General features: G+C 37.4%; 1 protein-coding gene across 3 annotated transcripts in view; it reads right to left on the bottom strand.

Moving 5' to 3' along the window:
* The window catches only part of PRKN (parkin RBR E3 ubiquitin protein ligase), a 765,547-nt gene that overhangs the window by 607,369 nt on the left and 131,727 nt on the right, over positions 1-26,451 (bottom strand). For all 3 annotated transcript variants that reach the window (XM_072035883.1, XM_038177503.2, XM_038177504.2), the window contains exon 2: positions 9,644-9,807. In XM_072035883.1, coding sequence (XP_071891984.1) covers positions 9,644-9,807 — 164 coding nt within the window. The remainder of the gene's footprint in view (positions 1-9,643; positions 9,808-26,451) is intronic.

Raw genomic sequence — 26,451 nt, 5'->3', positions numbered from 1 at the left:
TTAATTTGCTCTACGTGATGCATTCACAACCTAGCTCTAGTCAAGTTAAGGAGCTAGAGCATGTCCTAAACCAGTTTCCCAGAAAATAGACTTGCTGCTTTTCTGAGTTTTTGTTTTCCCTATTTTTAAAGTTACTTTAACACAACGAAAGTTTCCAATTTCACTACTTACTCTAATTTTTTTTTTTAAATATTGGCTTTAAACACGATTACCAGTAGTTGCTGTCAATTCATATGCTTTTGCAATCCACTTCCTTGGGTTTTCTTGATTTTGTAGTCATCTCTATTATATCATAATCTTCCAGCTGAACTCTGGCTTTCCTGCCTAGTAGGACAATCTCAGATATTTCATGAACCCTGCTGTACCATAGATTTTTCTGTAGTTGATCACCTAATGTCCCTCACATTTAATAAATGCCATATAATCAATCATAACCCTCTCTGTCAAACATTTCAGGTCTACCTGAACCCTTTTCATCTGAAATTTCCTTCCAGCCTTCTGATACTCAATCCCGGAATGTTTACATCAGCATGGCATGTATCTCTATGCGTATCCATTCTTCACCCCCATTATTGTGCTGGTTTTCTGCATTGCTTCCTCTCTTTCTGTGCTTGTCAGAGTGGAATGTATTGTTAATTTTCTTAGCATAAAAAATAAATAAAAATTGTTTTGATTGAGGAAACTAAGAGAAGCTTGCATTAGCCCAGAAACACAAATTGCATAAGATATTACATTTAAAAAAAAAATCCGGTATTACAAGTGTGAGCATCTGAATACTCTCAGAAGAAATGCACTACAGTTTCCACAGTCAATAAAGAAAAAAGGAACACTTCATAAAGAATAAGACTTCCAGTGATATATATCCAATTGGCTATTTTAGTTTACTTATTGTTCTTTATTGTCATTAAGACATTTTTACTGTAAAAATTCTGACAGTAATAACATTTAAATGTTTTAAAATTGGATCGATTCTTTCTCTCCTGAAGCTCAGACACTTTAAATTACATGTGTTTAAGCAGTAGTAATAAACACACTGCTATAATAGAGATGGTAAACAAAGACCCAAAATCACTGTCTAGGGTAGTGAAAATAATGCAGGAATAAAGGTTATCTGATGATAAGTGAAAAAGAAAACAGCTATTTTTTTCTGTACTTAAATATACTTGCATACATTTATCAGTTTTGTGCTGACATTATGCTGCATACTGTGAAAGATAAAAATGAACAGACTGATATGTTAAAGACGTTAAGGCAATACAGTAAAAATATTTTATTGGATAATTTGGTGTAAGCTGTATAAGAAACAAATCAAAGAGTCAGAGCTTTGGTATATCATGCATACCAAATACATGACAATAAAACTTTTATATGTTTCCATCATGCTGTTTTATGTCAAATAGTTAATAGGGAAAAACTGTACTAGAAATGTTGTTGAAGTTTAAAGATGTTTCATTATTGTTGTTTTTTTTTTAACATCACATCTGCAACTGCAGTATCATGTACACATCTTCATGAAACATGTAACCTCATTAACCAAAAAACTGCCAACATTTACGTGCCCTTTCAAAACTACCCAAAATAAGGTGATAACCTTTTAAACATTATCATGCATTCATATATAAACTGATACGCTGATATGCACAAAGTCCATTATTTCACAAGAGTAGTTGCCTGTTTTCCTGCCATGAACAGAACTGTCTGAAATGAGACAATCCCACAAGACACCCACCAAACTACCTGCGGAATATCCTGGAGCTCTATAGCCTCCTGCAGATCTGTCAGCTTCTTGTTTACAAGAATATCAGAAAACAAGGAGGTCAACAGTTAGTACAGAAACACATCATCCAATATTAGTCAGAAACTGAAATGTCAGCTCGTTAGCAGATCCACAAGACAACTTTTCTCATTCTCTTCCCGTCCTTTATTTCTAGGCTATAATATTTTTCCCCATTCCTAAAGAATAATTAGTTTTGTAAGCTGGTTTAACACCTCAATGGTCAACAGATATTGGATGGAAACAAGATTTGAAAGAACTGGAATTGATTGGGAGAGGCAGAAATGGAAACAGGAAAAATTATTTGAACCGTGAGAAACTAATGAGAACAAAACCAGGAGAAATGAGGAAAACACCAATCAATTCATTCGGGGACAGCACTGGAAATTGGACTGAGCAGGAATGGGAATCACATTTGTACTTTTATAGCTGAATGTACAGCATTTTATGCTACTTGAGGAGTCTCCCCATTACAGTAAGGATTTTGTCCGGGGGGGAGAAGGAGTGAAAATGCTGTCTCCAGCAAAGTCAATGGTAGAACTTTCACCAAATCAATGGAGCCAATGTTTTATGTGATAAAAAGAAATAACCTGCACTGGGTATGAAGAAAGTGAAAATTATTTCATTTCTGAGACAGGTAACCCTGGTGCTTTTCATTTAGTCTAAATGAGAAAAGAAAATTGTAGTGCTCTATTGTTCTGCTCATAACTGATTTTTATTTTTTTTTAAACAGTTGACATTCATTTCTTCAACAGGCTTTTAAATTTCATAAGAAGCTTATATGAATTTATGGAGAGTTACACTAATGAAATAATATGTAAGAAATTATACCTTCTTTAGCTTCAATAACTTCTAAAGTAATTGCCTTTTTCCTCTTCAAACCTGTCTCAGTATTTTTATTTTTTTTTTTTTCAGAATGACCCATGTTATTTACTTTAACAGGGCATTTGGGGTCATAATGCAACAAAACTTTGTCTTGCTTTGATTTAAAAAAAAAAAAGTCACTCCTAGTAGAAAGAGTGAGAAGATTCATCCATGACGGAAACTCTAATTAGCTATGACACACTTAAACATTTAAGTTTCCCTTTACTTTTTCAAATAAAATGAGTGAGAAAGGTTGAAAATTAGAAAAAAGGAAAGGAAAAAAGAATCTTTCACTAAACAGCTGTTTGACCTTGATAATTACAAATATGAATTTATTACAGACAACATTTGAGACAATAGAGCTGTAAAAACTGAACTAAAATTAAGACTAAAGCAAAGAAAATATAACGAGATGGGACTACATTCCACCTCTCTATTGAGAAAACATATTTCTATTGGTATGTTACTTACGATTTTAAAAGGTATTTCCAACACTGAAGTCTTTATCTGTTCCTTTATGGTTCTGCTTTCTAGATAAGTTTTTTTGTTTGTTTGTTTGTTTGTTTGTTTTTTTAAAGTAATTCAGAGGTGCTCTGTCCCAATTTCTTATTTTTAAATCCTGTATTTTTATTGTGTAGTATTAAACAAATATATTTTTTCCCTGTTTTTAAACACAAATCAAGTATTTGTTAATTATTTTCCCAATTTAATTATGGACTAGTGCATAGCCTCTTCGGGTCCTTCCTTTTAATATGATCTATCAGCATAATTAATAACATACTTCTTTTGAGGAAAACAGAGGAAGAAGCAAGGAGATGTCCCTCTTACCCTTGAAGTTATGCTAATTCAACTATAGTTTTTGGAAATGATGTGTAATTTGCTAAATAGTTTTTCAACAAAGTAGTTTGGAAAGGTGATGAAATAAAAAAGCGGGCTGACCTTTCTTTTACTGTCATGATTTACAAACTCATAAAAGTTATTGCTCACTGTCATCACTCCAATAATTTCAGCTTCCTGAAGTTTTTATTTCTCACATTTTTTCCTCCTGCAATCTAAAGCAGGATCAGAAGCAGAAAATACACAGCACTGTAACCATACAAATTGTATTATAGTCATGATAAGAGAAAGATTCAACAAGTGGCTGTGTAACTTGAGTTTCCAGGCAGAAAACAAAAACACATTTGATATTAGTGCAATTTTCAAGCTAATTTCATTTTGAAACACTATATGTCTTAAGAAGAACTACAGTGGTTTGCCAGGGGAGTTTTTTTTTGTTTTGTTTTGTTTTTAAATCAATATACTGTATTTGGTGCAACTGGTATTGCAGTTTCTCTATCAGGGCCACACAAAGCAACCGTTTTTTCATAAATGGATTTCATAGAATTTATAATGGCCTTAAAATAGCAAAATTTTAACTGCCTAACAGAAATGAAGTGGAAATAAATAAATAAATCATCTGCTGCCTGTAACCATTCTCACATATAAGAAAATAGTAACAATCACAGACTGAATGGAAATTAATTCCTTAGACTCCCCCAGTATATTGAAACTTTTAGCAAAGTAGAAAACAAAAGAAACGTTCAAAAATTTGGAAGTGATTCTAAATGGGCCACGTAGGTCATTCAGTACTATGAGTTGGCAAATCTCCTGTGAGAAGGATGGTATCAGCAACCTTATTCCAGGGATCCATGAACCATGTTTAGCGGGCAACAAAGAACTCATCTAGGTACCCAAAACCAAGTAGTTCTAGAAATTGAATACAAGTTTGTAGAGAGCAAAGTCATGAGAAAGTTTGCAAAGAAAACCTTGTCACGTTTCCACTACAACCAGCAGACCAATGAAAACATATATTATGTCAGAAGAATCCAGAAGGTACCAGCAAAGTTTAAGGCCACCATACAGAATGGAAATGCGCTACCAGGCTCAAAGGTCAGTTATTAATGCATTTAGAGCCTGATCTGCTGGAACAGTTACAAAGCAATGGATCCTCTGAAACAGACATGGAAAATCTGTAGACCTGAGCCGGACCTGACTTAATTTCTAAATGCACATAGCTACGTTGTATTTTCTACATTCATTAAGGGCAAGAGTAAGGTATATGAATAATACGTGGTGCACCACAAGTCTTAGCAAAACATACTCAACACAGAGTAAGTTTGTTCTCACATACAGTGAGCTCGCAGCTGTCAAAAGAATGCAAGTGATGAGTACTGTTATCCATTCAACTAGCAAAGTCCATATTACCTGGAAATACATGGCATCTCTAGATTTCCCTAATCACTATAATATTCCTAAGATTTTTTCAGTTAGCATTTTCTGGTTTGAAGAAGTACAAGACATCTTTCAGCTTTACAAGTAAGAACAGATCCAAAGGTCGATCAAATATTGACTGAAAATACTGATTTAAACACACATACACAAAATCATTTTCTCTCTTTGAGAGATTTCACATAGGATAACTGACTCAGAGAAGATGTCTCTGAGCAAATCTCTCTAAAACGCATTTATGTATGCAAACGTTGGCTCAGCTGTATTCTGTAACCCCCGAGACTGCCTAATATAGAGGGCTTTCTCTGATTCTGTATCCCATATATAGAACTGTAGAATGCAACAAATGACACTACTTATTGTGCATTTCAAAATACTAATTCTATTATTAGTGTTTGAGTTTACAACTAAAGTCAAGCAAATTTTTTTTGCTGTTTCTTTTTTTTTTTTTTTTGACACATTTTACACTTGTGTCACACTAACTTTTTCCTTCATACCTTCAGTAAACTGAAAAATATAAAAAATGCAGGAAGCTCTATTATATTGAGCTGTCCTTTGAGAATAAGAAAGTTGCCATACATTTATGTACACAAGGCCCTTTCTAAATATGTAGGAGTTCAAATAGCTGTTTCTGCTAAGCAAGTTGTCCATTGAGAGCAACTGTAGTAACGGAGTGATATTTTCATAAATATTTCAAGTGTGAAAGATATCAGCTGAGGTCTATTGTCACAAGGTGCTCTGCCTGGCCTTCAGTTTTTCACACAATAGCACTGGGTAGTGCTTTCAGCAGAACCAGGTGCTCTCTGTACTGACCTCTAAAGCTTACCATTCAGAAACTGTTCCACTACGAAGCATACTCTTTCCAAACCATTGTCAAACTGCAACACGCTACCATTATTTCCACTTCTTTTTCTCTGCTCTGAAGAGGTGATCATCTATGTTGCCATTCCCTTTTATTCATTTTCAGCTATGCTCACCAGCTTGCGCCACCTTGTCATGATTGTTTGTTTCTCAAACGTTATATTTGTTGTATAAACGTTGTATAAATAATTTCAGGAAAGCACCTATATGGACAGATGCAGTCAAAGCCAAATTCACATGAAGCCTATGATCCAATGCTCAAGCATGCATTCTAGAAAAACGCAAGCTATTTCAAATTTAGAAGCCTTCTCAATGAAGTATTGTGCTAAAGCTAACAAGTCCTGCCACTAACCATATCCTTTGTCTTCTGTCTCCAAGAACTTTTTTCAGCCTTTACCTGACACAGTCTAAAAGTGGCACTGGATTGGGACACAGTTAATTCTGTCTCTCGTTTGCCACTGACTTTGAATAGGCCAGCTACTGACTCCTATCACATTATTTCTCTGCCTTATTCATTTACTATAAACTTTGCAAAGCAGGGAAGCTGTCTTACAGACTGTTTGCAAGAGCTTCTCCACACAAGCCAAATTTGAACTCTCCCAGAAGCAGCAAGCCTATGCTAATATATTAGCATCTGTTTCTATTATTAATATTAGTAAATTTCAAATAATTTGTAATTTTCATAGAGCAAAATTGGGTATCAATATATATTAAATATTTTACCTCCAGAAGGCTTGTTAACTAACTTTGCCATTCTTGGACAAGGACAATATTTTTGTAAGCAGCAGTAATCTCTCGTCACCTTTCAATGTTCCTCATACCCAGCCACCTTCTGTTTTTTCCTTTGGTGTCTGCTATGAATGTGTTTTTCTTTTGCCCTTATGATTGACTTTAAAAAAAAACTTAGCATTGTTCTCATATACCCATGATAGCTTGATAGCTTTCTGAAAGAATTCCTATTTTGAGTCTATATTAATTACTTCTATTCATTCCAAAGTGAACTGTAATCAGCCAGAAGCTCTTCATCATTCTTCAGAATATTTAGCACCCTTAAAGTGACACCATTTACTGTGCAGCTTATTGCTCTACTTCCTTTAAGATCCGAAGTTTTGCATTCTCATTTTTCATCCAGTCATTACCGATATTTTATTACTATGACCCTAACTTCTCTACTTGCTTCTCAGACAGTAGCAAAGGTACTCATCTCCCCTGTACACAGCTGAATCATAGTCTACTCATCTGAAGTATCAAATTAAATGTCTCCAAATATATTTCACTCCTATCCTTCCCTTTTTTTTTTTTAAACTGTTGATATCCAATTACTCACTCATGTAAAGATCTCAACTTGGCGCTTTCTTCCTTATAATTAGTTTTCTTTAATGTTTGTCCAGCCAAGCTTCATTTCTTTTTCATTCAACTACCATGAAAGATTGTTCCTCTCTCTCCAAACAGGAATAAAAACACAACTTTCATATTCTCAGTTATGTCTTGTATCAGCTGCCTAAGATCCTAAAGTAGCTATCAAGCCAAATCTAGTTGTTCTGTGAGCCGTGAAACCAGTAAAGTTTGCTATCCTGGAGTATTTCCTAGATCCCCATCCCATACTCCTGCAATTATCTCGGGTTTTCCCACGTCCTCTATAATCTCATTATCTGCAATACTATCAGTTTTCCTTCCTGACCTCTAGATTCTCCTACAGTATCTTGGGTAAGTAAGTTCCAAAATAATTTACAGAACATGGAAGGATAAAATGGTCTAACAAGAAATTCCAGGCTACCGTAAAATAACAGTACTCCAAAGTTTTATTTGAGTACAAATCTATGCTCTATTTTTCTTAGCCTTCACACAAATCAGTAGGTCTAGAAAACAAGAGCTATTTAATTTTCTTGTACGCGATATTAACTCCAAAATTACCGACGCAACATAAATGCCAGCAGTTAGTATTTCACTAGCACACATTTTACTAGCATTCAGCTGCTTATGCAAAAACCCCCCAACTGCCTTCTGTAGGAACTCAAGTACATCAAACCATCTATTGTTCTTGTGTTGACAATTTCTGCAGTGAATATATACAAATACACAAATAAATGGCAGAAAAAATCAAAACACAGAGTAGAATAATCGAATATCAAGAACAAAAATGCAGTTGATACTTTGCTGATGATATTAATCATTGGGTTATTTAAGGCACTTCAATACACTAGCATGGATTATACCATCTGAAACAGTTTTTAAACTTTCTATCTGCTTTAGAAACCAAAAATCAAAGCAATAATTCTAGGCCCAGTTTATTAATAAAAATTCTTGGCTACATGTATTAATTCTTGAAATTAAGGAAATAATCAGCAGGCCCATATATCTGAAAATAAATTTTTAATTTACTATGGCAAAAGAGCGTACATAGTAGTTGAGAACAAATCTGGTTAAAAGTGAAAAGCTGGGCCCAGTGTGTGTGACATAAAATGTCAGTGACACCAATAATTACAGCTTCCCAGGAAATGCCAAGTGGCTCAGAATCTTCTGACAGAACAAGACACCTAAATCTAGCAAATGACCAAACGACATAAGAATAATTAAAAAAAAAGTTGAAGTCAGATATTTTCATACATATTTTTTTGCATACAACTGAAACATATTTCAATTTACGCCATGAATATATGCATTAACATTATTCATGAGTGATGCATTGTAGACTGACAATTCATATTTCTGTAGTTTCTTTTGTGCACTGGAACACCCTAAAATGTTTTGCAAAGCAATAAATGTAATCACAGAGAAATAGTGATAGGTCATCAATACAGTAGAGGGTTTCTTTACCCAGACTTAACAGCCATTCTAGGTACTGCAATACTTCTGAAACATGAGTACCAATTAATCTGAAATATTTCTGCCTGTGAAGGACCTTTTATGTAATCACCTGCACTACTAGAGACTGTGTCTGTACTTTTGAAACAACTGCAGAAGGATAGCAGTTTCATTGTCAATGTTCTCACTCTCTTGAAAGGCCAGTAGGTTTCCCCAAATTCCCCTGACATCTTAAATGTGTGATCTTACGCTAACCCTGACTGAATGTGCTCTGAAATCCACATACGCTACTCACAAGATAAACAAAAATATTGATAAAGCAACTGTGGCATCACTGGTAACAGCAGTACGGACAAAAAAGAATAGAAAGTTGAACCTATCTTTCCATGCTTACTAGGGCTCACCATGGATGAGCAGCTCTCTGCATTTATTGAACAGAACAGTCAGCTAACCTTCAGCTGATGAAATTCAGATACCCACTTATAGCCATTCATCCATGCTCCTTGCTGCTCTTAGCTTCACACATTTACGAATTCAGTGTTTTGGAGTATACCTCTGTGGGCTTTTTGATCTGTAACCACCCCTCCAGCAGCACGTTCACCTGCGCACGCGTGCAGCAGCACACACAGCAGCAGCAGCCCTGTAGCTATCCTCCAGGGGTCACAATTGGGTTACAAATTCTATAAAATGTGCTGACTGTGCAGCCTGGTTTGGAGCAATTTATTCACGTCCTTCTTCATTAAGATTCAAATGGAATAAGTAAGATAGAAATTGAACAGATACAGAAATTGTGGCTTGCTTCTGTAGTCAGTAAACATTTATTCACCAGGCACAGCTCGCTCTCATACTCTCTCTCATATTCTTTCTCTTCCCCTATCCTTCCTGCTTGCTGTTTTAATGCATAATTAAGAAGGTCAGAATTAATGAAGCAGTGTGGAGTAAAGTTCAAGGAATCCCCAGGCACTATTTATTCTATTAGATCTCAGGCATGAATGTCAGATTGGCAGCATTAGAGGCAGAGGCAGAAGAGCTGGCAGCAGTCCAGGAGTGAAGCTACCCCGGGAGGCTTACCTGCAGCGTCAAGTCGTTGCTGAGTTCCTTCCCTGCAAAAATCACCCGCAGCTGGTCAGCTGGAACCGCCAGTCGCTGCGCAACCACCTCCTTCAGCTGGAGGATGCTGGCGTCCGACCTTAGCTCCACCGGGAAGCCATGGCTGGAGTTGAACCTAACAAACACTAAAAAACAAAACAAAAATTTTAAAGTGAGCATTTCTTACCACGTACCCATACTAGCATGACTGTGAAAGGCTTGTTCTTTAGCTTCAGAAAGCGTTCACAAGTTTAAGAGAAAAGCTATTAATACTGCAATGTATCATTTTGAAAAGACAAACTGTACGGGATTTCCCATCGCAGAATACTTAGTGGCCAATAAGCAAAAGCAATGTGGTTCACCCAGCAGAGTTATAAATTGCAGAGAACAGTCAGAACCAAAAGGGACCCAGCTGGGCAGTAGGCCAAGCAATCACTAATTGGCACAACAGATTTTTGATTAAGCCTTATCCTTAGCAGGCATAGGGCATACACACTTTCTGTGCCCCTTGTGCTCTTCCCCACTGCATGTAACAAATATATGTAAGAAACTGAGTTTTAGAGCTATGATACATTAAATAATACTACAAAAAACTATTCATTGTCACACAGTAAAGCACGATCACATAAACTGGTTTCCCATAGATATAACTCTATGGAAGATAATGACAAGAGAGAAAAATCACACACCAGCAAAAATGTCTGGGAGCATGGCATTACACTGTGGTGTTTTCAGAGTTCACTAAAGCATCTGCAGTACATAACTCCTGCCGGCATACACCACGCATCCAGTGCAGAAAATCACTACTGCACTAGCCATATCATTTTTAGAGCCGCAGCAACTGGTTTATGCATCCAGAGAAGTCTGGCAAATAAACTCATGAGCTTACTGCCATTCAGCTGGCAGAGCTGTTTTTCATAAGAATGCTGAATGAGCTCATTGGGCCCATGATCAGGGGAATGACTACAAGAACTATGAAACAGGAAAAACCTCCCTACATCCATATCAATCACTGGGACTGTATGAACAGTACATCTGAACCCAGTGGACTGCTTTAACCAATAGCTCCACAACCAGAAAGCAAAGGAATTAGGAATATATATCCCCAATATATACATACATGTATATCCCCATCTAGATAGCGGATACCTGAAACCTGAACTGTTTGGGCATTGATCGCAGCACCATTCTTCTTAAAGATTCATTTTCAATTCTCACTGCAATGCTTTAGCTGAAGATGTTATTCCCTAGAATTGTTGATGACTGACAGAAGCAGAAGTTTCATACAGTTTGAAAAAATAACTATTTTTAAACTGAAGATGTGATCTATGATTTTTCAAACACAAAGATGTACCTCACCACTCCAAAAGTTGTCAAATACTTTGAGCACTTATACTAAGACCATATCTACTATGTGTAAGAATATATAATCCTTAAGTGTATATACACTATATTTGAATATAGCTGAGAACGCTGCTGCTGTTTTGTTGAGCAATGAACATTGTATATACTTGCAATTTCATATCTTTTATACAGATTTTGATATACCTGGATAATCTTTAAGGGACAAGTCCGTATACCAATAAATATTTCCACAACATTTTAAGTGTTGCATTTAAAAGTACCCTCTTGCTGTACTAAAATATGGGCCAGGATTGCATAATGCTGTGTCAGCAGAGTGCAATGCCTATGCCCTGAAATGTGCTACAGCTTCCTGTATTACATCTTGTTACTGGTCTTGATTTCTATTTGAAGATGTTCTGGAAATAACTGAACTATACAACCCTTACCCTTATATTCAGATCAGTCAGAAAAATCAGTGGATTTTGAATTTTATTTTGGTTGTGGTTTAGAGACTAAAGGATGAATTATAGGACAAGGCGTAGTTCCAATTACTGAACATGTCCCATCTTTACAGGAACACTCACAATGTTCAACTATAAATATCGCTACCTTGGCTGGTAGCAAAATATATAGTTAAACCAATGGAAAATACACTTTTATACGCTAAGCCGTATCTATCTATTAGATATGTATACACATGTATAGATTTATATAGACATGCTCACATAAACATGTAATGTGCATACATGTGCATCTGCAAGGACTTCTGTCTAACTGGTAAGCAATGCTCTTTTTCTTTAGTCTTATGAAAGTCAGTGCTGTTGGTTTTGGAAATGAAATAAAAAGTTAGCAAGTGCATTGATTCTGCAAATCAAATGTGCTGGTAAGAGGAAAGTGCTTGATAAAAGAAACACAAACAGGCAAAGGAGTATTTAAGTGAATTTTAAAGCACTACTCATTTTCCAAAGACAACATAAATCCAATGCACTTACTGCAAGCATAATTCATGTCTACCACCAACAGCTGCCACCCCATCCCCCACAGAAGTGTATTTTTATTCATCACCAACAGGTACAGTCTCCCAATCCCAGCATGTACAAGGAGGTAGAAGCACCCATCCCACAGTTGTAACACAAACAAGGGGGAAGAGAGGGAAGCAGCATTAACATTTTGCACGCAACAACAAAGATGAGAACTATTCTCCTACAAGCCTGAAGTGCTGACTCAGAAAAATGCAGGAATGCCAAGCTTTGTTTGCTGGAAGGTTCCAATCCACAAACAGTTAATTTACATTATACGTTAATTCTATCAAAAAGAATGCCATCCACCAACTATCCATCCATCAATTCTTTTTGATGAAAAAGCAATGATGGGATCTTTGCTTACGTGCACAGAGCATAAAGAAAACTAAATACAAAACTTTAATCTGCTGAATAAAAACAATTTCACCACTATGTTCCATGCTGCATTTTAATAATAATAATAACAATAAAGTTATTTTCTTCCTGGAATTTCAGCTCAATAATTAAATCATCACTATTGAGCTGATACTCTGAACAGCGCATGTTACTCGACATCTCAGCTGAAGTTACACAAACCTCTAACACCCCTTCCAAAGCGCACAGTCTTTGGAAAGAGCTTGAATTTAAAGTTTGTCTACTGGAAGCTAAATAAATATTGGCTTCACAGAAGACTAGAGAATCTACCTCAATCCCAAACTTCTGATGGAAATCCAGTAGAAACCCATCAAGTTATTTACATTATCCTACCCCAATTGAAGAAAGGAGGCTCTGCTTGGGTCAGGTCTCCTCCTCCCACATCTGTAACCATAAAACTGGTCCAATAAAAGGAAATGTTATACTTGGCTGTCATGTCAACACAGAGAATTGCATGGATCCGATTTCTATAAGGATCAAGATGTTACCTGGGTGCTTTTGTAAATGTCCCTTAGTACCTCTCTCTTAAATATTTCACTTTGCATCCACACATTTTAAGCACAGGACGATAGTAGCACTGAAAGCGAGTAAAATAGAATTGCATAAATATTTCACTACGTCTTCCAGATATCTAAGGTTTACATCTTCATGCAATAACTTCAGTTTTACATTTAATGCATTGGAGGGCATTGATCTGTTTGGAAAGATCAGCAACTAATACATAAGTGGAACGTTTTATAAAAAGTAACTTTTAAAGATTGCTAACATCATTTCCCATGTCTTATATAGTGCACATTTTTCAAGCATGTGCCTACACAGCAAGAAAATTTTTGGCAGAGGGAACACTCTTGGCTCTGGGGACAAGGGCAGAAAGTGCATTTGCACTGAGCAATGCCTTTCCCCCAGGAAACTGATATGACAAAAATCAGAATATACAGGGTTGCAGGGTAAGTGAAACACATTCAGGTGTGAACAAGATGTATGGGATCATATATAGAGAAATGATGGTCTAGCATGCAGCAGCAGGTTATAACTGCTTAATCAGAATAGAACAAGTTTTCACAGGCAGAGGCTAGTAATTCATGGAAACAGAAGCTGGAAGTAAAAATGCTACACTGCAACATATATACATGCACAAACTGAACAAAGTGGAGGCATACACATGTAAATATTGAGTAGAATAAAAAATCTCAGTTACCAGTTTGGGTAATTTTCAGCACTTTTAGACTTGCTTTCATCTCGGATAAAAGAATTCAAAGTATTTGACCATTTGTGTAACAATTTGTGTTCTTCTTGCTTAACAAGAAGTAATATATGTTAAAATATTTTCATTTCTGCAGCACTTCATGGAAGTGTTTCTTTGTTCTTCCTGCTGACTGCACTCTGCTTGGATTAATGCTGGTGCTACATTCTGAGGGAAATAATCTCAGAAAGACGTGAGTACTATGGTCAAAAGGAATCTATAAGGTACCTTGCTAGTAACTTCCCAGCACTTAGTTTGAAAAAAAATGTTCCCTAGGAACTCAGCTGCTTAGCATTTAGTTGATTTGTATTCAGCTGGCTGTAGTAAATAGAAGTTTTAAAACTAAAAATATTTTTAATTTAAATTTTAATTAGGTTATTAAAAGCAATTAATATCATTATCACCTCCACAGTGACTTATATTAATAATTTCAATGTAACGAAACACTTTATTCATGTAAATACAACACAGAAATTCACTAGTTCTCAAACACAGTATTTCTATCCCAAAGACCTCATGTTTCAGAAACAGTCTGATCTATCACTTCACCCACTACCAAAATGGAGTCAGCAACAAGATTCAGCCACTTAGGATATAATATGTTAAATAGAGTTTCCAAACTAAATAATTGTTAGTGAAGGCAACATAAGCAAGTAAAGAAGACTGTGACAAAATCTTGTGCAGCTGAAGACAGCACCGCTCCAGGCCACCTGTCCATGCCTTACGCATCCAACCGGGATACAAAAAGAAATGTGCACCTGCATCCCAGCTGTGTCTGTTTACAATACAGCATATTAGTACAAATTCAATGGGAAATTCAAGTAAATGCACAGATGCAAACTGGATAAGCTCAGACACAAGCACACAGTGGGGAGGAGGTGCTGGGGATCCACAGGATGCCTTGTGAAGCCTGCAAGCAAGCTGGTGGGCAGGCGCCCCTGCCAGGACCACAGCAGGGCATTACTCAGAGCCCTGCCATTCTGCAGCCTTTCTTTTTGGCAAGTCATACCAAAAGTGCCAGGCTTTAAAAACCATTGTCATCAGTTCTACAGATTTTCCAGTGCTGAATCAAAAAGATAAATGTTGCACGCTTCTAACAAATGGAGTCCCAGGTGCCTCCAAACTGCAAAGGCAGTCCCAATATACAGAACCAAAGAAACTGAACGGTGTGCCAAGAGTGGAAAAGGTTGTCAGTGTTTTTACACTGCTAAATGCAAAGCATAATTTTCAGTTTTGACATAAAATAGACAATTCCTTTTCTTCCTTAATGAACAATCTTGTTTTCCCACACACCAAACAAGCTATAATCTACAAGGGATGAGCTGAAGCAAGAGAACATACTCATTTTAAACTTTGAGGTCTCAGTACTTATTGCTGAGCAATGACATTGTGTCCATGATAGTTATGACAGCTCCAAATATTCTTTGTTCTGCTTTCTTTCTAGGGGCAAAAAGAGTATAACCAAAGTTTAAACCAAGGACAACATGAAATACGTGAAGCTATTTTTTTCCAGAGCCCTTTTCCTCCTAAAGTCAGATAAGACCTTTAAAATACATTTTCCTAAGAATGAAAAAACTGTCTTGTGACATTATCTGTCTGTGGTGATCAGTTCCTTTTTGGCTCAGCACATGACTTGAGAACATGGCCCTTCGTAGCTCAAAACCTACACATAGACTATCTCACATGAGGATATACGAGCCCTTCCTTTTCAATATAGATTTTAAATTATTCCCATAAACTGGGATTAGTAGTTTATTCATTACAACTAACCAGCTTAGTGCAGATAAAAAACAGGAAGCACAGAGCAGGTAAATAACAGACGAGAAGGTAGAAATTAGGATAATGTAAAATCCTCACCACCTGTTAGAGCAATCCCCGCTGCCAGCCCCTCCGCTTCAGTACAACTGGGAATTACCTTTCAAGGAACAGGCTGAAAGCAGCTGTACCATTTCATTACATAAAATAGAAACATTTTTTTTCAGATGCTTGGGGCTCTTGCATCCTCAAACAAATGGCAAGATGCTGTTTTATTATTTTAATATTTATATTTAAAGAAAATAAAATACTTTTGAAGGCACCTGATAAACCTGGAATTAATATCAATTGCTGCTTCAAATTTCTACCATCTGAATTATGGAAATACTACTGTAGGATAGATGTAGTGTGAGAAACTAGCAGCAGAACGCAATATAATGTGATGGCAGTAAATCTTGTTCCACAACTTTTTATTATTTCCTGGTTTTCAGTGTGCCAAGGGAATTGCAAGAAGGGAAAGAAGTAAAGCAAAAGATTAAAGAGGAGCAAAAAAGGAAAACAGAGGAGTTGGGGAGACTGTGCAAGCTGAGGTCAGGACTGTGATGGAAAAGCTCAGATTTGTGACAGGTTTTTATTAAACAGCCAGTCAGCACCTGTTACAGAAAGTCCACATAAATGGTTAAATGATTCTGTGCAAAGATCTTTGAAGAGTATTCCTGCAGCATTTCCAGCAACCTGGAACTGCTCGCAGCCTTCTTTGTAGATTTGTGTCAGTTCTGTGTCAGAACAGGAGACCTTCCCAGCACTTGCTGTTCCCAGGAACACTAAGGAGCAGGGAGGTTCATTCACAGACATTTTAAATTTCTGCCCTACTTCCACTGCATCAAATCCTGCTTTGGAGTCTGCTTCACTTCCATAAAGCTCAGGCTACCTGGCTTTCCTAATTTTGTTCTTAACATATGTATATAATAAAATTAAATCTCATCATTAGAGTAACCAGTCCCTTAGGAATTTGTGTAGTCACAGATACCTTTCATCAGTTAGCAAAAATACCTTGATTTCTCTCCAGGAAAATTCTCAAACAGATGTCTTTTCATCAAAAAGTTGCCAAAATTCTGACAAATTGGAGAAAACTTAAGATAGTAAGATCCAGGTACTCGATGCCCTTCCACTGATCATACTGCCAGCGATTCCCCTCTGTAAAGAGGGAAATCTATCTGGAGAACCTCTACTGTGTACACAAGGAGTGAGACAGTATCTTAGTGATTTCACATATTTCATCTGTGGCTGAATATCAACACCTGCACCTGCCCTGAGACTAGCAGGTTGCCAATATTGCAGATATTGATGAATTGGTATGATGATTTCCTGGTGAAATGCCCTACTGTATATTTTGCACCAGGTCTGGTAATTGCAGACTGACAGGTACATGCAACAAAGTTAACCACAACTTAATGAGTTAACATTCATTGCTGAGCCATGATAACTGGCTACATTAGGCCTCCTCGATCATTGCAACTGTAAAATAAAACACATTAATGTAAGCCAACTTCACAGCCACAGCAGAAAAAGAGCCTACACAGGCAATAAGGAGCAACTCATTAAGCTAAAGTAATTTGGTTGCTTCTGATCATTTGTAAATTACCTTCACCTAACAAATGATTTTATGATGTAGTCACACATAGAGAGCAATGCAGTAATCTAATATAAACAATATCTATAAAACCCCATCCTTAGTGAGGTTATTCGTCTCCTTAGTAAAGGATAAACTGTCTCATAGAAACATCTTTACTTCAAGCTAGCACTAAATGAATATCATAAAAAAAATGTTCCTTGATTAGTAACTCAATGTTTTAGATTAGATTTCTGGTTTATATCCTTTTTAAATAAAAACCATGATTGACATTTATTCAAACAACTATTTATCACAGAAAGCAACACAGCAGTATTCATAACTGCTATATTCATACCTCATGGCAGTTTTCGACAAAATCATGAACAGCATGGAAAGGGTGATTAGGGATTGGGCAGTCACTTTTGTTGCAAGTTTTAGAGGGCATCAAGCCAAACTGGTCGAAACTAGTTCAAAACAGACAATGCTGCAACGAATTGCACCAGAGAAGTAGTAGATGCAATAGCTTGGACTCAAAGGGAGAAAAACTGATTGACATATTCTATATGAATAAACTCTCTACTGAAAAGAACAGGGTAACATATACCAGTAAGAAATAGTTCACATGTAGGTTTCTATCTTGAAGGGCCAAATCTTCAAGACATGTGCTGAGCCAAAGAGGAGCTTACCACTGCAGGGCCAGTAAAATAAATAAATACCAGTACAAGGCTTCCCCCAACACCACACTTGTTTTCTAGAAAATACTTTGTAAAGCTTCTGTCATTAAGTTAAAAATAGTTGTGAGCTGTGAGAATATCAGGGAGACCTATTCACATATAGGCATATCACTTTCCCTACTCTCTTTCTTGAGGCCACTGCTTATGGTCACTGTCAGATACAACAATGCGTTGGGTTAAACAGACTCTGGAGTACTATGGCAGCTCTTCTGTAGATGTCATGGACTTGCATTTCCAGACATGTCGTGCATACAATGTAACAATGAGTGAAATCCAGCAAGTAGGCAGGTTAACAGTCTCCCATCTCTTCCACACTACCAAGTAATCCAAACCCAGTACAGACACAATTCAAAAAGAGACTCCTTTCTGCTAGAACTATGTGTGCACATGCTATTGCTTTCTTATATTGCAGTGACAAAAAAATTTAAACTCAGCAATTCCCACAGTAACCTAATTTTGTTCTAGGAATTATTCCTTTTAATCCAAGGGACAAGGTAAATTATGTCCAGTGAATTATTTCCTGTGAATAATTCACTAGTTTTACTGTACCCAAATTTTCTTTAAAGTTTGAGTTATCTATGCATTCCTCAACACTACAAAAGGTATTTCCTTAAAAAGTCTCTTTAAAATGCTATTTTCCTAGCTATTTTTGTCCTGATTTACTGGCTGCTTATATCAGCACAAAGCTGTATCAAGGAAGTTCATGGCAGAAATCAACCTACACTCATGTTTCATTTTAAATAGACGCATACTGTTCTTTAATGTGCTTGGATATGGGTAAGAGTCTTTAAACTCTACATATTTCCAGCTATATGTTACAGCTGTCTGTATTAATAAGAAGTATTACATTTAAAAATAAAGCGTATACTCTTGCAGCTTTTAAATTATGCCTGTCCTGTGGAAGAATGGACCTATATTTTTGCAAAGACTGCATGAGTTCAATGAAAGTCATAAGAGGGTCAGAAAAACGCAAGTAGGACTTGTAATATACTGCAATAGCTTTAAGGATGTAAGAGGGACTGCAAGGTGGCAACTGCAATAATGAGATTTCACTCTTTTTAACAGTTATGCTCATTTGCAGTTCCCCAGGAAATTTAACACATTTGTCTTATAGTGTCTACATTCCGTTAGATACTAGAAGCATTACTTGACAGCTGAAGATCCACTAACATGATGTATGCTAAATGTGGCAGCTGTCATACTTCACTAAGAAAGGAGCTTTCCAATCTCATGAAGTTTGTTAGCTGTTCACTATAGGACAAAGGAGCATCAGCATTCATATTACAAATATTAAAATATGTATCTGTGCCATTTTTGTCCATAACATGGAATGGATGCATAAAAGCAGATTAGTTCCATATATAAAAAAAGACCAGAAATCCAAGAAAAAAACACATATGCCTGCCCTCTACCTCTATGAAACTCTTTATGTTCACTTTGTTTAATTTCTACAAGAGCTACTACAAATAAAGTCAAAACTCAAGGGAATAAAAGTTGTCACAGTGCAGGCCATAGTTATCCAACGCATGGTTACATATAATATAGTCAAGTGTCCTGCATCGAAGGAAGGGGATGAAGCTAGATACTCCAGATAAAAGAAACAGAATAGCGATTATTCCTCCAGCATTTATGCGTCCATTTTTTTTTTCCATGTCTAATTTTCTTTGTTTTTACTCATTCCATTTGTGGGTATTTCAGTACCATTACAATCAGTTTTTCATTTGTTTTAGAAGACACACAAGTGACATTACAGTTCAATCACTGAGCACTCAATTTTAAAACAACTTTTTATAGACCTCTTCTTAAGCATCTTCACGATTAACCTGTTTTACTAAACATTATTCCTCCAAATAGAAAAGTAAGCTTCAGTGCAGTCATAGCTCTGCTCATCACCTTTAAATGGCGACCCAACTGCTCTTCCTCATGCACTTCTTTCCTTTCAAACCATAGGCAAAACCTTACTCTCTCTCCCCACCCCAGACCAGTCTTCCCAACTACAGAGTTACTGCAGCAGCAGTAGATGACCTACAAGGATGATTGCTCTGCAGAAGAGTTTGGGAAGACACTGTCAAGGCCCTGGAGGCACCACTAGTCCCAACTGTTCCTGCCTGGCTTCCCCCATGGCCTCACACTGCCCATGACCAGGACCTCTGGAGCCATCCCACCCCTAGAGCCATCAGTCCCTAGAGCCATCAGAGATGGTGGCAGTGCCCCCGCCCAGACAAAGCTCTTGCTGTTCGCACCTGGGCTTCCAGATGAACAGGACTTGTCCTGCCACCATGCCTGTCCTTCACCACACACATGGCCTCACTCACCTGCTGTAGGGCTAAACTCCTTCCTGGGGCTGCTCTGCTCCCATGGAGCAGCACCGATATGGCTACTCCTAGGAAAAGCCACACGGTAATAAAAATCAAGAACTCTTCAGTCACAGAAAAACTGGGAACCTCAAAACAACCTCTAAGACCCCACCTGTGTGGAGAGAGACTGAGCACACTGCTGGTGGCAGCTGGCTCCTGTTTCTTAATCAAGATGTAATGGGGACCAGGTGGGTGTGGGCAAGCCCAGGTTGGCACAACGGACACGCTGCCCTTGAAGGTAATGGCACAGCTGAACTCTTCTGCTGCCTTGGTAGGGATGGGAAGTGATGCTGTGATAGGAGACCTGGTTAAAGCTCAACTCTCAGGCCCTGCTGGAGCCGGGCAGCCCACAGCCTAGGGCCTCAGTGCAAAGAAAGGTCCCTGCTGACTGCCCAAGGCCAGTGGCCATGACGTGCAGCCTAACTGTAGTGTCTACTGCTCTCCATTTGAGGTCTTTTGGTGTGATTTCCAAAACTGCTGGCATGTGAAACATTGAGAACAGGATGAAACACATCAGTGTGACAGACTGCTCAGCAAAATGATACCTACTCAGCTGGAGACTCTCCTGAAAATGCTAGGATGTCTCTCCTGGACTCCCAGTGGCTTCCACAGAATCACACAGAATCACAGAATTTCTAGGTTGGAAGAGACCTCAAGATCATCGAGTCCAACCTCTGACCTAATGCTAACAGTCCCCACTAAACCATATCCCTAAGCTCTACATCTAAACATCTTTTAAAGACTTCCAGGGATGGTGACTCCACCACCTCCCTGGGCAGCCTGTTCCAGTGTCTAACAACCCTTTCAGTAAAGAAATTCTTCCTAACATCTAACCTAAAACTCCCCTGGCGCAACTTAAGCCCATCCCCCCTCATCCTGTCACCAGGCACGTGGGAGAACAGGCCAACCCCCACCTCACTACAGCCTCCTTTAAGGTATCTGTAGAGAGCGATAAGGTCACCCCTGAGCCTCCTCTTCTCCAGGCTGAACAAGCCCAGCTCCTTCAGCCGCTCCTCGTAGGACTTGTTCTCCAGGCCCCTCACCAGCTTTGTCGCCCTTCTCTGGACCCGCTCAAGCACCTCGATGTCCTTCTTGTAGCGAGGGGCCTAAAACTGAACACAGTACTCAAGGTGCGGCCTCACCAGAGCCGAGTACAGGGGGACGATCACCTCCCTAGCCCTGCTGGTCACAGTGTTTCTGATACAAGCCAGGATGCCGTTGGCCTTCTTGGCCACCTGAGCACACTGCTGGCTCATATTCAGCCGACTGTGCGCCATCACTCCCAGGTCCTTCTCTGCCTGGCAGCTCTCCAACCACTCATCTCCCAGCCTGTAGCTCTGCTTGGGGTTATTGTGCCCCAGGTGCAGGACCCGGCACTTGGCCTTGTTGAACTTCATGCAGTTGACCTCAGCCCATCGGTGCAGCCTATCCAGATCCTCCTGCAGAGCCTTCCTACCCTCGAGCAGATTGACACACGCACCTAGCTTGGTGTCATCTGCACACTTACTGAGGGTGCACTCAATGCCCTTGTCCAGATCATAGATGAAGATATTAAAGAGGACCAGCCCCAGCACCGAGCCCTGGGGGATGCCGCTAGTGACTGGCCTCCAACTGGACTTGACTCCATTTACCACAACTCTTTGGGCCCGGCTATCCAGCCAGTTTCTAACCCAACAAAGCGTGCGCCAGTCCAAGTCAAGAGCAGCAGGACTGCCCATAGCCAGCAGGCCTGGGCTGCCTCCCTGCTGTGTAGCCAAGCATAGGGCTCTCCAAAAACCCAGACACTTAACCACTGTGTGAGACACAACCTCTGGCTCCACAGCACTTGGCTCCCCACCTGTGCTGCAGTTTGCAGGGCCATCCACTGCCTGCATCCCTAACATGGACAGAGCATGATGGCTGCTGCTTACCTCACAGCTCCCCACAGCCTGCTGTGACTTAACAGTTTGCATAATGGTGAACTGATAATGGTTTTGATCCTATTAACGTTTGAAAAATGTGTTTTGTTCCAGAACGTACATCACTTTTGTAGCAGCTTGAAATTCACCCTAATGGTTATTTTTATTCTCTGACAGGTCTAAGTTAAATTCTCTAGTCAAAATTATACCCCCAATTTCTGGTTAAAAATCCCATGTAATTACTCTAGCTTTAACAAAAATATCTTACATAATTTCTGTTATGACAGTAAGAAATAAGCCTGTAACTTAAGAGACCTATAAAACGATGAATCATCCAAAAAAAAAATCTAATTATAGAATAGAAACATGCATCCATTTTCTTTTTCAAATTAGTTTACAAAAAACAAACAAACAAACAAACAAACAAAAACTTCCTTTAGCTAAATTTGAAGATTTACCATATATAATGCTATATAACCATATATAATTTACAAAGGATAATTTTGTCCCTTTCAAGTTTTTCAAAATTCTTCCTTTTTTTTTTCTGTTTTAAATATTTACTTTTGCTATCTAGCTCTCACTTAAATTCCTACATTAAATACCTCTTAGAGTAGATTCTAAGTCCCTGACACAAGAAAATATGCAGCAACCACTGTTGTCAGGCATAAACACGTGGCCTGCCAAAAATAGTCTATCATTCCTACTGTAAAACTGCTAGTTAGCTGGAAAAAAGAAACACATTTCAAATACCCCAGTGTTATACCAAAATTATATGAACACAGCATGTTCTCTGAGCATAAAGAAATTAATTGCACCTATTCAAAATATACTGTGTACTGTCATTTATAATCACCTCTTCATTATATTAAGTGTATAAAAGTAGGTGTGCATATGTATATACGTATAAAATCCCCAATTCAGAATGTTGTCATTTTTATACAAAGTGAAATCCTTATTCACTGAGAAGATTTAGACATGAACTTGCTGAGTAGGATGAGAGTAGGAACTACAGTACTCAGCTAACAAAAAAAAAAAAAAAACGCTTGCTGGACTTACTGATCATATACTATTATAAATACGAAAAATAAATTACTCCAAATCATACAGAAATGCCAAAATACAGAAGGCCTCAGATTAATAAATGGTGATGAATATAGTACATCAGCTGAATACAATGGGACAAAAAATGGCAAAACATTGCAGATACTGTAAAAGAAAGGCTTCTATTTTCTTTCCTTTTCTTTTTTTTTTTTTTTTTTTTTGAATCGCCACCAAGCACAGCTAAAGCACATTGTGTTACAGATTATATATTACAGATATGCATACCAAATAGTGAAGATCATGTGAAGCTATGCTGTGCCACAACTTTAGGGTGTTTCCTGGTACTTTACCTCTGCCGATCTCTTTTGCTGGATTTACTTTTAATATTCCACACATCAGTGACTTTGAAGAAGATGTTTTCTGCCTTTCTGTGTCAGGTACAGGTCAATAGCAGATATGAAATTAGATATTTCAAGGCCTGCAGACCTATAATTTCAAGATATATTTCACTAGAAACATAGGAAGCTATAGGTTTTGATATTAAAGTCTAAGATGACTATATAAAGTAATTTCATCATTAAAAAGGAGTCCTCATAATCTGAAGTTTTAGTTTATTGCCATGATAGATCAAAAGACCTTATATATAAGAATAATTAGACTACTGTATCTAGCTCAGGCCATAATCCCCCTGGAAAAGTACCTTTCTATTGGCAAATGCAGTGTACCAAAGTCAAAGGTTTTGTTGGTATGTATGATTTAATGAGCACTAGATAAAGAAAATTGTTTAAAAGATTTGCTTTGACAAAAGCAAGATCTGCACAAATTAAAACGTGACACAAAGCTGAGTTGATAATGATAGGATAAATCAGTTTCTCCTTGCTGAAATAAAATGATATTTAAAACATTTTTTAAGTTAAAATATCACTTTCATTTTTGCTTAGATCACATTTTAGATCCCCCTCTCCCCCCAAAAAAAAGCACTTTTTTTTTCCTCTTAATAATGAGGTTACAATTTATGAATGAGCAGAACTATAAATCTACATTTGATGATGTGTGATTCTTTGAGCTGTTTTCTGCCATACATTGGAAAAGCTGAAGCTTAGAAGGGAGGCAGTAAGTACAGGTTTCATCTAGCCTTTGAGAATACGTAACAGTGCTACCAGCATGTATCTACATTGTACAGTTCCACAAATTCTCTTGCAAAAATCTTGTTTTGCATGCATTACTTCTGTAAGTGGAAGACAGAAATGCACCACCATTACTGTGAGGCATATGAGGCAAAATACAGTTTGAAACAAGAGAATCTATCTTAATTTTGTTTGATTTTAAACACTGATTGTTTTGAGAGTCTTTTAGCTCTCTAAAGAAAATGGTGTAGGCTAATACTAAGTTATTATTTTGGACCATATGTTTTGTTTCCATTGTTCCTGTTGTCAGGAGAAATGAGGCTAAAAGAGCAATGTAGTCTTCTATAGGATTTGTACATTTTCAAACACTATTTTGGGGCCTGAAATAACAGGCAGTCCTTTTTGCTGAAGGCAATTTTTTAATTCTAACTCTGAATATCCCTATAAGAAGATCCATCTCAATTTCATGAACACCTCAATACTTCTCAAGATTTCTTTTCTTTCTGATAAAAACAGGCACACAGCTGCAACCAATCACTCCCTGTGCCAGTGCATTTGTCAATTAGTTATAAGGAAATTTTCTAGCACATAAGGCTCAGTTTATGATCAGCCGGGAAATTATGTTCTATTATGCATTTTTTTTTCTGGTCTGTGATTGACTGTACATCAAAGGGCCACTCAATGGCAGCCACCAATACTTGTTAAGGTAAAAATAGTTTCATAAAAGCAGATGGTGAAAGCAAGACATGAGTAGATCAGAAATACAGACTATAGTATACATTCTACAAGGTTTCTAGAAATAAAAAGGAAGGATTTTAACACATAGTGTTCCTTTGCTGTGTACTGACATTACAAACTGTATGGTGTTTTCAGATATGGTGGAAGTTTGCCAAGTTCTCCTGATAAAAATTTTCCCTTCCACCCTATTTAGAGAGGTCTGGACATCAGCAATTTTATACACATAAATAGCTATTGTTTTCTGTAGCATATGCTCTGTACAGAGGTTCTCTCAATATGTGAAGTTACGCATATGAATAATTCTGTATACAAATACATTTATTGAGCTCGATGAGACTTGGAAGATTTTACAATGTTTAGGGATAAAATGATTCTGATATATATATATATATAAATAATTTTAATACATCCATATTAGTGACATATTTTTTAACATTGTATGAACTCAATTACTTATGAATGTAGAGAAACTGAACTGTATCAACTTAGGCAATTGATATTCGTGAAACCAGAATAAAATCAGATCAAGACTTATTTAAATAAAGCCATAAAAATGTTAAGCCAATCATACAGCTAAAACCACACCTTTGTAATGGCATGTGTGAGCTCTGAATAGTGATAGGCATTAAACCTGAGCTACCATGGAAATCTAAAGGGCAAAAAAAAAATTACAGAAACAGGTAATTTGGTTAGATGCTTAGAAATGTAATGTATTTAGAGAAACTTGCCAGTAAAATTAAATTAGTTCTGGAAGAGTAAGAATTCTGAACAAAAATTGATACATGCAAAATAATTTGAGACATGGCTTATTTATGATACTACATATGGAGGTAATTGCAAAATTGTGAACATTTATCACCAGATAGATGAAATGCTCCTTTTCCTTCTTGAAAAAAAAAAAAAATCCAGAAGATCTAACACATGTCTCATGATTTTCAGATAATTAACATAAGTCATTTTAATAGGGGGGGGGGTTCTTTTTTAAATTTGCCAAAATACAGTTATTTTTTATTTTATTTTATTCATGATTAATGTAATTGAAACAGCAACAGCAATTAAACAGTTACATTATGTTAGTGAAACTGCTTCATTGCCATGATAAACGACTTCTATGAGGATATTACTCACAACAAGCAGAGAAACCCAATGTATTAAATCAGATTAAAAAGGGAATGTTACCTTCCCCAGAATTCAGCCTTTCTGAAGTTGGCATTTTTATGTGCTTTTCACTTTGAGTCTCGCTTGCCTAGTGAGAGGTAGGAAGAATTTCTAAAATCCTATAAGTTTCTGTCTTTCACATGAAATTATAGGAGCCTGGAGCTAAATCTAGGAAACTGGTGGACTTGGGATATCCTACATCTTCAATAGTGTGGCTCAGGCCATTCCATGAAATAGCGTTAAGCCCTTTCATCATAAAAATAGCCACGACTCATGTAGAAATGGATGCCCTTTAAAACAGAAGGGAGCAGCAACCATCTTGATTTAACAAAGTGATAATCCTT

Source organism: Anas platyrhynchos, chromosome 3 (assembly GCF_047663525.1).
Source record: "Anas platyrhynchos isolate ZD024472 breed Pekin duck chromosome 3, IASCAAS_PekinDuck_T2T, whole genome shotgun sequence".
NCBI lineage: Eukaryota > Metazoa > Chordata > Aves > Anseriformes > Anatidae > Anas > Anas platyrhynchos.
The sequence above is the reverse complement of the archived record's forward strand: the minus strand, read 5'-3'. Positions and strand labels throughout refer to the sequence as shown.